The 16,538-nt window shown below is 42.3% G+C and overlaps 1 protein-coding gene across 1 annotated transcript in view; it reads left to right on the plus strand.

Moving 5' to 3' along the window:
• The window catches only part of RRP7A (ribosomal RNA processing 7 homolog A), a 151,566-nt gene that overhangs the window by 37,736 nt on the left and 97,292 nt on the right, over positions 1 to 16,538 (plus strand). Inside the window, exon 4 of the mRNA XM_077276020.1 lies at positions 3,190 to 3,313. Within this exon, the coding sequence (XP_077132135.1) occupies positions 3,190 to 3,313 (124 nt within the window). The remainder of the gene's footprint in view (positions 1 to 3,189; positions 3,314 to 16,538) is intronic.

Consider the following 16,538-nt stretch of genomic DNA (forward strand, 5'->3'; position numbering starts at 1 on the left):
AGTGTAAAAGTCGCCTAAACTGTATAATATCTTCCCTACAGGACCTGGGTTGGCTGGTCAATCTAGAAAAGTCAAAGCTAGAGCCATCAACAAATCAGACTTTCCTTGGTATTCTGCTAAATTCAGAGAATCAGCTATGTTTTCTTCCAGAAGAAAAGAAACAGAGGATTATACACAGTCAGGACTGTGATAAAAAAAAAACAGATCTGACCTTGAGAGACACAATGTCCCTTCTGGGGTCATTAACATCTTGCATACCGGCTGTTCAGTGGGCTCAATTCCACACTCGGGTTTTGCAAGCTCAAGTCCTGAATGCAGAAAGGAGTCTCTAAGGTCACCTAAGCGGAAGACTCAGGCTATCCACTGCCACACTGTGCAGTCTGAGATGGTGGCTAAATATGGAACATTTGGCAAAAGGGGTACATTGGGAAATAGTACCAGACAACACGGTCACAACCGATGCCAGTCCAATAGGATGGGGAGCTCACATAGGAGATGTTTGGACTCAAGGGCAATGGTCTCTTAGAGACCCAAGAGTCCTCAAATTGGAAGGAGCTTACGGCAGTAAAAATACCCTGCTCAGGTGGCTACCATTCCTGCAGGATTTGCATGTAAGGGTCCAGTCAGACAATACGACAGTAGTGGCATATCTCAACCATCAGGGAGGGACAAGGTCAAAATCTATAATGAACACCACCACAGACATTCTCTACATAGCCGAAGCTCACTTTCGCTCTCTTTCAGCAGTTCACATACGAGAAGAACACAACACAGAGGCAGATTACCTCAGCCGTCATTCTCTCCCATCCAGGGAGAATGGGCTCTAAATCGGCTAGTATTCAAACAGATAGTGAGTCTGTGGGGGTTACCCGTTATAGATTTGTTTGCTACGAGGGAAAACAGACAGACCAGGAAGTTTGCATCCCTTCGGGTAGCGGACAAACCTTGTATAGTAGACTCCCTTCAGATTCATTGGGATTTCCCTCTAGCATATGCATTTCCCCCAATTTGTCTGATCCCTCTAGTTCTCAGGAAGATCAGGAAGGAGGGCGTGAGAGTAATCCTAATCGCCCCCTTCTGGCCCAGGAGGGCATGGTTCTCCTTACTCAGGGCAATGTCAGTGACCGACCCCTGGGTGTTGCCCGTGAGTCCAGAACTTCTTTCTCAGGGCCCATTTCGTTACCCCAATGTGGAATCTCTGCATTTGGCATGGAATTTGAGAGGGAGTTATTAAAGAGAAAGGGGTTTTCTGACGCTTTGATATCTACCCTTTTAAGTACCCGAAAAGAAGTTACTACTAAAATCTACTCTTAAGATCTGGAAAAAATTCCTTGCCTTTTATCAACATCCTTTTACGGATAAAATTCCAATTCCGGCTATTCTGGAGTTCCTGCAGAAAGGCCGAGAATTGGGGTTGGCGGTAAATACCCTTAGAGTTCAGGTATCAGCCCTGGGGGCATTATATAACAGCAATGTGGCGGGAAATAGATGGGTATCTAGATTCATTAAAGCTACTGAACGTAGTAACCCGGTTCATATTGTTAGATTGCCGCCATGGGATCTAACTTTGGTTTTGGATGCTTTAACAGAACCCCCCTTTGAGCCGTTAAATTCTGTCTCCATTAAAAATTTAACTATAAAAACGGCTCTTCTAGTGGCCTTGACTTCTGCTAGAAGAGTGAGTGATATGCAAGCATTGTCGGTAGACCCTCCTTATCTAATGGTCTTCTGCTAGAAGAGTGAGTGATATGCAAGCATTGTCGGTAGACCCTCCTTATCTAATGGTCTTTCAGGATAGGATAGTTTTGAAACCGGATCCAGCATATCTGCCAAAGGTAGCTTCTAAATTCCACAGAAGTCAGGAAATATATTTACCATCATTTTGTAATAATCCAGTTTCAGCAGAAGAGCAGAAATGTCATATGCTAGATGTTAGAAGAACAGTATTAGAATAATTGCACAAAACAGAACCTTGGAGGCAGAGTAGGGCTCTGTTTGTTTCCTTTTAGAATCCAAGGAAAGGGGCGAGTGTAACAAAAGGTTCTATCGCCAGATGGATCAGAGATGCAATATGTCTTGCCTATACTGCCAAAGGTCAAATTCCACCAGAAGGCATCAAGGCCCACTCCACTCGAGCCATGGCCTCATCCTGGGCGGAGAAAACAGACGTCTCCATAGACGTGATATGTAAGGTGGCCATCTCCTTCCACCTTTTATAAACATTACCGTCTTGGATCTATCATCTAAGGCCAATTTAGACTTTGGCCGTTCAGTACTTAGTGCTGTAGTCCCTCCCAGGTGATTAGTCTTTGAAAGTCTCTCGTAGGGTGCTGTCGTGGCGATAGGAAAACCGGTTTTTACTTACCGGTAATAGGATTTTACAGAGTCCACGACAGCACCCGCACATTCCCCCCCGTAGTTAGGCTACGTTCACATTTGCGGTGTGCGCCGCAGCGTCGCCGCCGCAACGCACAGCGCAAATGTGAACACATGCACAACGCTGCTTTTTGCGCCGCATGCGTCCTTTTTTCCATTGATTTTGGACGCAGCAAAAATGCAACTTGCTGCGTCCTCTGCGCCCCGACGCGGGCGCCGCAGGGACGCATGCGGCGCAAAAAGCAAGTGCACCGCATGTCCATGCGCCCCCATGTTAAATATAGGGGCGCATGATGCATGCGGCGCCGCTGCGGTGCCCGACGCTGCGGCGCTAGCCGCGAATGTGAACGTAGCTTTAATCACTAAATTCCTGCACTCTATTTGGAAGGTGTGCCTTTATTTGTCACTCTTTAGAAGGTGATGGTATTTAGTAATGTTTAAGTATATATGATTGTGTACTAACTCAATGGCGGTGTCCCTTATGCTCTGAAACACAAACTGGAGTGGTGAGGGGGACCGCCCCTTTAAATCCTGTAGGTTCCTGTCCAGATGGTGGGCGGATCCCCTCTCGTAGGGTGCTGTCGTGGACTCTGTAAAATTCTATTACCGGTAAGTAAAAACCGGTTTTGTTATGCTGTAATGTCTATTGTCTGTACAAATCCCCTCTATAATTTGTAAAGCGCTGCGGAATATGTTGGTGCTATATAAGTAAAATTATTATTATTATTATTTATTATTATTATATTCTAGCTAGAACAAAATAACTGTTTTCTGTCATTTCTAGAACAACCTTTCATATTTCCTGTATTACAGGGCTTTCAAGCAGCAAATATTGTGTTTAAAAATTCTTCAGGAATTCAGAAGTTTAGGTCCATCAAAGTCTGGACACCATTGATCATATCTAAAAGAGATGATTTTGTAAAAGCGGGACTACACAGTGAGTTTATTCCCTTTTTTTTCTTTTTTTTATTTAACAGATATTAAAAAGGGCATTCCCATCTCCAAGATCCTATCCCAAAATGTAGTAGATATATTAGCAGATGCCTCCAATTAGAATAGTTCTAATGATCAGCTTTATCAATTGCCCCATGTTTAAGGCATTGGAGTAGCGTAGGTATCCATGGTTCCGAACACTGACTTGTCATAACCATGGCTATCAAACTTACTGCAATGCCCTACATTGGGTAAGCGACATATCGAATCAGAAGAACCATACTACATTTCTAACTGGAACTATTTACAAACATTACACCTAATACATATTGGGATATGATTTTGGAGATGGGAATACTCCTTTTTAAATATAAAATATTTCTTTACTCCGGTTAGCCTTAAAGTAAAATATTTGTATGCCATTTAAAGGAGCATTCCTCTCTCCAAGATCCTATACCAATATGTAGTAGGTGTAATAATATTAGCAAATACCTCCAATTAGAAATGTAGTATAGTTTTTTGGGTATCCATGGTTATGACCACTTGCAAGTTTGTCATTGTTAGTGGTTGTAACCATGGAAACCTAAGGTCCTGCAATGCCTGCACATAAGGAAGGGGACACAGCGAATCAGAAAAACTATACTGCATTTCTAATTGGAGGAAGAAGCAGTATCAAATCGTGCGAAAGGGCCTCAGCCCAGCCTAGCTGACAACTTGAACCTACAGGTATCTTTTTGCTTAGTTATGTGCATATTGTACTTTTCTGGTTTAAACATTTGTGTCTCATGTAAGGATCTTGCACATTGCACTTTATCTTGGCTCAATTGAGACATGTGTTTATTATCTTTATTTGGAATTAGGTTTGCCTCCCTACAATATTACATCTTTGTCTAATGGTATATATCTTTGCACTTCCCTCTTTATAGCTCTATTTATGCGATTATGAATTATTTACTCCAAACTACCTATGGAATGATTAAACCTCTATTCTTGATTTACTTATGTTTCTCCATGTGCACTTGGGTTGATTGATTGATTTAGATGTCTCTTATATTCAATCTAAAAATTCTCTCTGGGACATGCTATATTATCTGTGGACATGCCTACATTCATCCTTTGTGGATATACTGTATTATATTTGGATATTTGTGATTGTGCTTGGGCATCGCTCTGCTCTTTATCCTGTCCTCTGTGGTATAATTACCATTTTTAGCATTTTCTTCTATTAATCTAAGCAATTAATAGCGATTACCCTATTTTACTATATGGGTCTATGTGCTTCCTTCTTTTGGGTTGTTGAGCTCTGTATAATCCTGCCCACACCTCTGATTGGTTGCTTTCTGTGTACAGGCAGAAAGCTACCAGTGTTGGTGGTGGGGTTATACAGAGCTCATAAATATGGAGGACTACGTGGCAGCAGCTTTACTAGTCCTGTAGTGATAATCTCCTGCTGATTAACCAGTGATTTCATGAAACCTACAGCAATAAGCCCAGTATTTGACAAATCGCTAGAATCGGGGTTTCTGTCTGTACATTATGCTGCTCTCAGAATCTGTTGTCAGATTCCTTGTAAGGGCTTGCTCATAGGTCGAGCCATCTTGAGAAAAAGTCTTCTACAGTACCAACAAAATGAATGAGAGATCTGAAATCTCATGCACATGTTGCTATTTTTTACTTGAAGATTTTTAACAATCAAATCATTTTTTCGAATCTGCAGCATGTCAATCCTTTGGGTTCTTCATCCATTCAAATGGGGAAAGACAGCAGCAAAAAAGTGCATATTGATGCAGTATTTTTGATGCAACCACTCTGGCTTTTGTAGCTGCTGCAAAAATCAATGGCTATGTTCACACATGGTGTTGTCTGCCTATAGATTCTTTGTATTTTCATGGCATACATATATTTGATTGTGATTTATTAAAACCATTATAGAACATTATAATCAATTATTGTTAGTATCCTGAAATATTGTGCATAATTTGCAGGATTTATGGTTTATTTGTACACACTGTGTGACGAGTTGACTCACTCAGCTTCTTCCAAAGGTAGACACAGGAATGCTTCTTGTGGTAAATCACCTTCTGGTTTATTGTGGAACAGCATAAACCATAGCCGGGTTCAGCAAAGTAAACATGGCCTTTCTGGAATAACAGCAAAACAGAAAGATAACGTATAGCAAAGTTCATATGTCTGAGGAACTCGCCTGCTCAGACCACCATGTGTCTTCAGCTCCTGGAGCCACTGTTTGGAGTCTTTCCTCTCCAAATCACAACACAGAGAAAAAGTAATAATATGTCAGTCGGACTCTGAACAACGCTCCCACCATACTACTAAAAATAATGAGGTAGCAAGAATAATCTCACTGTGCCTTTTTTATGGGACTGAGGTTGATTGTCTTCAGGGTTTCGACCAAAGACAAACAGGTGGAAATAACTGGACAGACCAGTAAGAATTCACAATTATTACGAACTAGATGGTGGCCCGATTCTAACGTATTGGGTATTCTAGAATATGTAGATAGTATGTAGCACATGCTACGTACTATATTGCACAGTGACATAGTATATAACATAGCCACATAGTATATAACATAGCCACGTATTGTATTGCACAGCTACGTAGTGTATTGCACAGGCACGTAGTATATTCGTCAGCCACGTAGTATATAGCAGAGCCACATAGTATATAGCAGAGCCACGTAGTATATAGCAGAGCCACGTAGTATATAGCAGAGCCACGTAGTATATAGCAGAGCCACGTAGTATATAGCAGAGCCACGTAGTATATAGCAGAGCCACGTAGTATATAGCAGAGCCACGTAGTATATAGCAGAGCCACGTAGTATATAGCAGAGCCACGTAGTATATAGCAGAGCCACGTAGTATATAGCAGAGCCACGTAGTATATAGCAGAGCCACGTAGTATATGTCACGTAGTATATGTCACGTAGTATATAACATAGCCACGTAGTATATAAGTCACGTAGTATATAACATAGCCACGTAGTATATTGCACAGGCACGTAGTATATAACAGTTACGTAGTATATTGCACAGGCACGTAGTATATAACAGTCACGTAGTATATTGCACAGGCACGTAGTATATAACAGTCACATAGTGTATTGCTCAGCTATGTAGTATATTGGTCAGCGACGTAGTATATAGCAGAACCACATAGTATATAACATAGCCACGTAGTATGTCACGTAGTATATAACATAGCCACCTAGTATATAAGTCACGTAGTATATAACATAGCCACGTAGTATATAAGTCACGTAGTATATAACATAGCCACGTAGTATATAAGCCACGTAGTATATAAGTCACGTAGTATATAACATAGCCACGTAGTATATAAGTCACGTAGTATATAACATAGCCACGTAGTATATTGCACAGCCACTTAGTATATAACAGTTACGTAGTATATTGCACAGGCACGTAGTATATAAGTCACGTAGTGTATTGCTCAGCTATGTAGTATATTGGTCAGCGACGTAGTATATAGCAGAGCCACGTAGTATATAACCTAGCTACGTAGTATATTGTAGAGGCACGTAGTATATTGCATAGCTACGTAGTATATTGCACAGCCACGTAGTATATAACAGTTACGTAGTATATTGCACAGGCACGTAGTATATAACAGTTACGTAGTATATTGCACAGGCACGTAGTATATAACAGTTACGTAGTATATTGCACAGGCACGTAGTATATAACAGTCACGTAGTATATTGCACAGGCACGTAGTATATAACAGTCACGTAGTGTATTGCTCAGCTATGTAGTATATTGGTCAGCGACGTAGTATATAGCAGAACCACATAGTATATAACATAGCCACGTAGTATATGTCACGTAGTATATAACATAGCCACCTAGTATATAAGTCACGTAGTATATAACATAGCCACGTAGTATATAAGTCACGTAGTATATAACATAGCCACGTAGTATATAAGCCACGTAGTATATAAGTCACGTAGTATATAACATAGCCACGTAGCATATAAGTCACATAGTATATAACATAGCCACGTAGTATATTGCACAGCCACTTAGTATATAACAGTTACGTAGTATATTGCACAGGCACGTAGTATATAACAGTCACGTAGTGTATTGCTCAGCTATGTAGTATATTGGTCAGCGACGTAGTATATAGCAGAGCCACGTAGTATATAACATAGCCACGTAGTATATTGTGGAGGCACGTAGTATATTGCATAGCTACGTAGTATATTGCACAGCCACGTAGTATATAACAGAGCCACGTAGTATATTGCACAGTCGACGTAGTATATAACAGAACCGACACAGCCACATAGTATATTGCACAGCTACGTAGTATATAACACAGAGCACGTAGTATATTGGACAGTCACTTTGTATATTGCACAGTCACTTTGTATATTGCACAGTCACGTTGTATATTGCCCAGCTACATAGTATATAGCACAGAGATGTATGTAACATATCCCACGCAGTATGTAACACAGCCCACGTAGTATATAGCAATATGGGCACTATATGCGTGGTTAAAAAAGACTTAAAATAAAAAATAAACATATACTCACCTTCCGAAGGCCCCTTGAAGTCCTGGCGCCTGTATGTGGTGCATGCGGCAGCTTCCGGTCCCAGGGTTGGTATAAGCCCAGGACCTGTGATGACATCGCGGTCACATGACCGTGACGTCATGTCAGGTCCTTCTCGCATAGCATCCTTGGCACCGGAACCTGCCGCTTGCACTGCCGAGGACAGCGCGCGACGTCGGATGGTGAGAATAACCTTTTTTTTTTTTTATTATTTGTAACAATAGATCTTTTTACTATTGATGCTTTTTTTACTATTGATGCTGCATACATCAATAGTAAAAATTTGGTCACACAGGGTTAATAGCTGCGTTAACGGAGTGCGTTACACCGCGGTCGGTTAACGCTGGCATTAACCCTGTGTTGATCGCTCAGCGCTGACTGCAGGGCAGTAAAGCAGCGGCCATTTCGCTGCCAGACTATGGCCGTCGCTGATTGGTCGTGGGCGTTTTGCCACGACCAATCAGCGACTTGGATTTCCATGACAGACCGAGGCCGCGACCAATGAATATCTGGGACAGACAGACGGAAGTACCCCTTAGACAATTATATAGTAGATTATCAGCCTTTCCAAACATATAATAACTGTGCAGCCCGCTGTTTTTCAGCATCCGTGCCTGAAAATTGAAAATTCATGTCTTTGGTCCTTATTTTTCTTCTAGGGATTTTTTTTAAATGTCGACTGTTTTTTTTTCTCCCCCCCCCCCCAATGCCCCCCCCCCCTCACATACACAATAAATTTTAAAGTTTGTTTAAATCCTATTTCAAAATCAGGTTTTCCATCCAGTTTATCCATCTTGGGGATAATCTCATCAAGTTCATTCTAATTTATATAAAAATGTACCGTATGTCATCTTCAACGAGAATATTCAATAATTGACATGAGCATTCCGTCAGTCGCTTCCCATCTCCCTCTCAAGTCAGGTTTAGTCAGGTCATATGATGGGAAAATTCAGACACGCACCTCCCTGGAAATCAGTCCTTGCCCCAGATACTGCTCAAGGCTCAGTTTGGTCCATGTGACTTGCATATGTTTTGTCTGGAGGTCTCTAAACTTTTAAAGGGCCACTGTCACCTCCCTCCAGCCGTTATAAACTAAAAGAGCCACCTTGTGCAGCAGTAATGCTGCATTCTAACAAGGTGGCTCTTTTAGTTTTAGGTTCAAGTATACCCCCCAAAAAAGCGATTTGATACTTAGCCATAATTGGTGTCTCTAGCCACGTAGGCTGGTCCTCCCTCCCCAGCTTGGCCAGATCCTCTGCCGTCACTCACATCTTCTTGGTCTTTCTGCGCCACCCCCTCAGCACTGTTTACGTTTTCAAACCGGCGCCTGCGCTGTGTAGTACTGTTCTGCGCAGACGCAGTAAGCTCTGGCCATCTGCCGTCCCAGCCCCGCACTGTGTTATGCATTATGCACAGTGCGGGGCTGGGATTCCAAAGGTGGGGGCCGCACTGCCCACGCAGGCGCAGTGTGAAAGCCTGGCTTGGACGGCAGACGGCCAGAGCTTACTGCGCCTGCGCAGAACAGTACTACACAGCGCAGGCGCCGGTTTGAAAACATAAACAGCGCTGAGGGGGCGGCGCAGAAAGACCAAGAAGATGTGAGTGACGGCAGAGGATCTGGCCAAGCTAGGGAGGGAGGACCAGCCTACGTGGCTAGAGACACCAATTATGGCTAAGTATCAAATCACTTTTTTTTTGGGTATACTTGAACCTAAGACTAAAAGAGCCACCTTGTTAGAATGCAGCATTACTGCTGCACAAGGTGGCTCTTTTGGTTTAGAACGGCTGGAGGGGGGTGACAGTGGCCCTTTTAAGGTCCCGTCACACACAGCGACGCTGCAGCGATACAGACAACGATGCTGAGCGCTGCAGCGTCGCTGTTTAGTCGCTGTGTGGTCGCTGGAGAGCTGTCACACAGACAGCTCTCCAGCCACAACGATGCCGAGGTCCCCTGGTAACCAGGGTAAACATCGGGTTACTAAGCGCAGGGCCGCGCTTAGTAACCCGATGTTTACCCTGGTTACCAGTGTAAAATGTAAAATAACAAACAGTACATACTTACATTCGCGTCCCCCGGCGTCCGCTTCCTGCACTGACTGAGCGCCGGCCCTAACAGCAGAGCGGTGACGTCACCGCTGTGCTTTCACTTTCACTTTACGGCGCTCAGTCAGTGTGGGAAGCGGACGCCGGGGGATGCGAAGGTGAGTATGTACTGTTTGTTTTTTATATATTTTACACTGGTAACCAGGGTAAACATCGGGTTACTAAGCGCGGCCCTGCGCTTAGTAACCCGATGTTTACCCTGGTTACCAGTGAAGACATCGCTGAATCCGTGTCTCACACACCGATTCAGCGATGTCAGCGGGACCTCAACGACCAAAAAAAGGTCCAGGCCATTCCGACACGACCAGCGATCTCGCAGCAGGGGCCTGGTCGCTGGTACGTGTCAAACATAGCGAGATCGCTACTGAGGTCGCTGTTGCTTCACAAAACTTGTGACTCAGCAGCGATCTCGCTAGCGATCTCGCTATGTGAGACGGGGCCTTAAGAGGTCGTCTGTTTCCAAATTGTCAACTGTTTCTCCTCTCGTCACATGATCCTCATTAAATATTGTCCTAATGTTATCTTTTAGGCGTTCGTCTAGACTGCAATGGATTTCAAACATTCACTGCAGATAAATGTACTCAACATAAAAGGAACAAAGGACATGAGATTTCTATAAATCCCATCCACTTTGCTGGACCTGTTAAACACTACATTCTTGACATAGTGAAAATGCGCAGCGTCGAAAACTCAGTTGTACCTTTAACCTAAAGAAGATACAAACCCTTTAACTGCTTCACGTAAATTAGTCATAAGTTGTGTCCCTGCCTTTTGATGAGGGCTCCAATGCTGAGCCCACCTCTTTCACTGCATATGACAGCAGATTTAGTCAGCTGTCATGTGCCTTTTAACAGCTGCAGGTGGATCGGCGCGCCACTCGCGGCTGTTAACCAGTTAGATCTCGCTGTCAGTGTGACAGCGGGATTTAACATGTGCCAGCCAGAATCTTGTCACAAATTCTGCCCATCAGAGAACACCTGCAGAAGACCCCCATGCTCGTCATTGTGAATTTCCCACGAACGCAGCATTCATAGATAGCAGTGCTGGGGCCCTATGTATAATGTATGTAATAATGTTACAGGTGTTTAAAAAATTTTAAATATGGGAACAAAAAAGACCACATGCTCAAATCACACACACCAACTTTTGCCCCATTGAGGGATAAAAGTGGACATTTCTGTACCCAGCAATACCAATCTATCAAAGTATAAAGTATATTAACCAGATTAGTATTAATCAGATTGGTAAACGGAGTAACGACAGAAAAATCGAAACACCAGAATGTTTGGCCTCCACAACATTGCAATAACAGACTATCAAAACATTGTATCTACTCCTAAAAAGTATCAGTAAAAAAATGTCAGCTTAGGAGGCAAACAATAAGTCCTCACCTCTCCCCAGATGCCAAAAAATGAAAACGCTACGAGTCTCTAAAAATGGTAACATACTACAACCCCTGGCAAAAATTATGGAATCACCGGCCTTGGAGGATGTTCATCCAGTTGTTTAATTTTGTAGAAAAAAAGCAGATCACAGACATGGCACAAAACTAAAGTAATTTCAAATGGCAACTTTCTGGCTTTAAGAAACACTACAAGAAGTCAAGAACAAAAAATGTGGTAGTCAGTAATGGTTACTTTTTTTAACCAAGCATAGGGAAAAATTATGGAGTCACTCACTCAATTCTGAGGAAAAAAATTATGGAATCATGAAAAATAAACAGACAAAAAAACACCACTAGTATTTTGTTGCACCACCTCTGGCTTTTACAGCAGCTTGCTGTCTCTGAGGCATGGACTTAATGAGTGTCAAACAGTACTCTTCATCAATCTGGCTCCAACTTTCTTTGATTGCTTTTGCCAGATCAGCTTTGCAGGTTGGAGCCTTGTCATGGACCATTTTCTTCAACTTCCACCAAAGATTTTCAATTGGATTGAGATCCGGACTATTTGCAGGCCATGACATTGACCTTATGTGTCTTTTTTCAAGGAATGTTTTTGCTCTATGGCAGGATGCATTATCATCTTGAAAAATGATTTCATCATCATCCCCAAACATCCTATCAACATAAACTTGTGCATTTATTGAAGATGTAATGACTGCCATCTCCCCAGTTCCTTTACCTGACATGCAGCCCCATATCATCAATGACTGTGGAAATTTGCATATTCTCCTCAGTCATCTTTATAAATCTCATTGGAACGGCAGCAAACAAAATTGATTGCTTTTCCTTAGCCCATTGTAACCTTGTTTTTTTCTGTTTAGGTGTTAATGGTGGCTTTCGTTTAGCTTTTCTATATGTAAATCCAATTTCCTTTAGGTGGTTTTTCACAGTTTGGTCACAGATGTTGACTACAGTTTCCACCCATTCATTCCTCATTTGTTTTGTTGTGCATTTCCTGTTTTGGAGACATATTGCATTAAGTTTTCGGTCTTGACGCTTTGATGTCTTCCTTGGTTTACCAGTATGTTTGCCTTTAACAACCTTTCCATGTTGTTTGTATTTGGTCCAGATTTCAGACAGCTGAGGCTGGTTTCACACTTGCGTTTTGATCTGCAGCGTTTTTTAAAAAAACGCATGTGGTGAAAAAACGCATGTAAACGCGGCAAAACGCCGCGTTTTTTAGACGCATGCGTTTTTGCATGCAGAAAAAAAAGCGGCGTTTACATACGTTTTTTCCTGCGTTTGCGTTTTTTAAACGCATGCTGAGAAGTGTGTGACAGCTGCCAATCATCAAAATCAACTAGAAAACCCACTATAAACAGAAATAGCTAGGGTTAGGGTTAGGATCCCTAGTAACCCTAGGGATCCTAACCCTGACAAGCCACCCCCCACCATCAAGGTGATAAAGGCATCCTAACCCTGACAAGCCACCCCCACCATCAAGGCGATAAAGGCATCCAAACCCTAACCCTGACAAGCCAACCCCAACCATCAAGGTGATAAAGGCATCCAAACCCTAACCCTACCCCTAACCCTAGGGATCCATAGGAATTGGCTATTATGTTGACCTGGTGACCAGGACATTCTTCTAATAAAAAGCTTTGTTCAATGTGGACACCCCAAGATATACGGTATTGCTATATATAGAGTACTAAAAATATAAACTCGTAGAGTATTGACTGTCATTTAGGGTTAGGGGTAGGGTTAGGGTTTGGATCCCTTTATCACCTTGATGGTGGGGGGTGGCTTGTCAGGGTTAGGGGTAGGGTTAGGGTTTTCTTGTTTTTTCTTGTGTTTTTCTATAAAAACGCATGCGTTTTTAACGCAAGCAAACGCATGTGCTTAAAAACGCATGCGTTTACATAGACAGCAATGCATTTTTTTGCCGCGAATAAACGCATGCGTTTTTTTGCGGCAAAAAAACGCCGCTAGAAATGACTACATGTTGCATTTCTGCAAATGAACGCACGCGTCAAAAGGCACGCTAAAAAACGCATGCGTTTTTTAATAAGTATAGAAAAAAAAATGCATGCGTTTTTTAGCGCTAAAACGCAGCGGACAAAAACGCAAGTGTGAAACCAGCCTGACTGTGAACAACTAACATCTTTTGCAACATTGCGTGATGATTTCCCCTCTTTTAAGAGTTTGATAATCCTCTCCTTTGTTTCAATTGACATCTCTCGTGTTGGAGCCATGATTCATTTCAGTCCACTTGGTGCAACAGCTCTCCAAGGTGTGAGCACTCCTTTTTAGATGCAGGCTAACGAGCAGATCTAATTTGATGCAGGTGTTAGTTTTGGGTATGAACATATACAGGGTGATTCCATAATTTTTTTTTTCCTCAGAATTGAGTGATTCCATAATTTTTGCCCTATGCTTGGTTAAAAAAAAAGGAACCATTACTGACTACCACAGTTTTTGTTCTTGTAGTGTTTCTTAAAGCCAGAAAGTTGCCATTTGAAATGACTTTAGTTTTGTGCCATGTCTGTGATCTGCTATTTTTCTACAAAATTAAACAACTGAATGAACATCCTCCGAGGCCGGTGATTCCATAATTTTTGCCAGGGGTTGTATAAACTATACATGTTTGGTATCTGCATACCTGACCTGGGGAAATCATAAAGTTATGGCTCTTGGAAGAAGGGGAGGGGAAAACAGAAAATTGCCATGGCGTGAAGGGGGTTAAAATTGATCCTAAGGATATGCCATCAATATTGACTGTGACCATCTGCTCCCATCCTGATCTCGTGTGTAAAGACTGTGGCCCTCAGAGGAGCCTTTTGTAGTGTTCACAACAGCTGCAGGCTGATTCTTGACTCTACGATATTTTCAGCGTTGTTATAATCCATTATTCAATTTTAAAAGCCTTAAAGGGAATCTGTCAGCCCTTTTTTTTCGATTTGAGATAAAAATATGGTTCAATTGTGCATGAGCTATGCATTACAGCGGTACCTTTCATATCCCCTGATTTCCCCACCTTTGCTGAGAAAATACCTTTGTAATCTCTCCCTTTTCCTATGTGAATTACCCCGGTCCGATGGGTGAGGCCTATTCGCCGTTTCTCCCCACCTCCTGCCGTGCTCTACGCATTAATTTTTCTTTTCCTGCATTGGCGTTTTCCTGCGCATTGAAGTGGCCTCTCGCACGTGCACAGTATGTTTTGCCCAACAGTGGGCAAAGCATAAAAATCATTATTGCGCATGCGCCATTTTACATTACGTTCTGTGCCCCGGAAGTCTTGCCATGCAGGGGGGCATAGAACGTAATGAGATATGCGGGCGCATGCGCAATAGTGATTTTATGCTTTGACCACACTTGGGCAAAGCATACTGCACAGGCGCTAGAGGCCAATTCAATGCGCACGCACAGAAACTGTACGGTATCTGTGCTGTTCAGATCTCATTACGTCGAACGCCTAGGAGATGGTGCATTGTCATGCATGAAGATAATTTTGCTCCTGAAGGCACGTTTCTGCTTTTTATACCATGTAAGAAAGTTGTCAGTCAGAAACTCTATATACTTTGCAGAGGTCATTTTAACACCTTCAGGAACCGTAAAGGGCCCTGCCAGCTGTTTCCCCATGATTCCAGCCCAAAACATGACTCCTCCATCTCCTTGCTGACGTCGCAGCCTTGTTGGGACATGGTGGCCATCCACCAACCATCCACTACTCCATCCGTCTTTACCATCCAGGGTTGCTCGACACTCATCAGTAAACAAGACTGTTTGCAAATTAGTCTTCATGTGTGTCTGGGCCCACTGCAACCTTTTCTGCTTGTGAGCACTGTTTAGGGGTGGCCGAATAGTAGGTTTATGCACCACAGCAAGCCTTTGAAGGATCCTACACCTTGAGGTTCGAGGGGCTCCAGACGCACCAGCAGCTTCAAATAACTTTGCTGCTTTGTAATGGTATTTTGGCAGCTGCTCTCTTAATCCAATGCATTTGTCTGGCAGAAACCTTCCTCATTATGACTTTATTTACAAGAACTCTGTCTGTGCTCTGTTTCAGTCACAAATCTCTTCAGTGTGATGATCACTCTTAAGTTTTCGTGAAATATCTAATGTTTTTATACCTTGTCCAAGGCATTGCACTATTTAACGCTTTTCAGCAGCAGAGAGATCCTTTTTATTTCCCATATTGCTTGAAACCTGTGGCCTGCTTAATGTGGAACATAATTTAAGTAGTTTTTCTTTAATTAGAATCAGCTGGAAAACTAATTATCACATGTGTTTAAGATTGATTTCAGTGATCCATTAAGCCATGAGACACAATACCATCCACGAGTTTTTGTAAGACAAAACAATTAAATCTTTGACACTCAAATCCAATTTGCATAATAAGTTGGAACGTGGTGTATACTGTGGGTACGGAAAGTATTTATTTAAATTTAGTGATCTTGGGGTTCTTCTTTACCTCTCTCACCAAGGCTCTTCTCCAACGATTGCTCAGTTTGGCTGAACGGCCAGGTCTAGGAAGATTTCTGGTGGTCCCAGACTTCTTCCATTTAATGATTATTATGATAATAATGATTATGGAGGTCACTGTGCTTGAGTACTGCAGAAATTCTGTTGTAACCTTGGCCAGATCTGTACCTTGCCACAATTGTCTCTGAGCTCCTTGGCCAGTTCCTTTTGACCTCATGATTCTCATTTGGTCTGACATGCACTGTGAGGTCTTATATAGACAGGTGTGTGTGCGTTTCCAAATCAAGCCCTTTCACTTTAATTAAACACAGCTGGACTCCAATGAAGGAATAGAACCATCTCAAGGAGGAGCACAAGGAAATGGACAGCATGTGACTTTTAAATATATCTGAGCAAAGGGTCTGAATACTTAATGACTGTGATATTTCAGTTTTTCTTTTTTAATAAATTTTCAAAAATGACTACATTTGTGTTTTTTCAGTCAAGATGAGGTGCAGAGTGTACACTAATGAGAAAAAAATGAACTGTTTTTTGAATTTACTAAATGGCTGCAATGAAACAAAGAGTGAAAACTTTAAAGGGGTCTGGAATACTTTCCGTACCCATTGTATACTGCTCTGAGGAAGTTGGGTTCCCGCAAAGAGCAGTGTATGT

Source organism: Ranitomeya variabilis, chromosome 8 (genome assembly GCF_051348905.1).
Source record: "Ranitomeya variabilis isolate aRanVar5 chromosome 8, aRanVar5.hap1, whole genome shotgun sequence".
NCBI classification, from domain to species: domain Eukaryota; kingdom Metazoa; phylum Chordata; class Amphibia; order Anura; family Dendrobatidae; genus Ranitomeya; species Ranitomeya variabilis.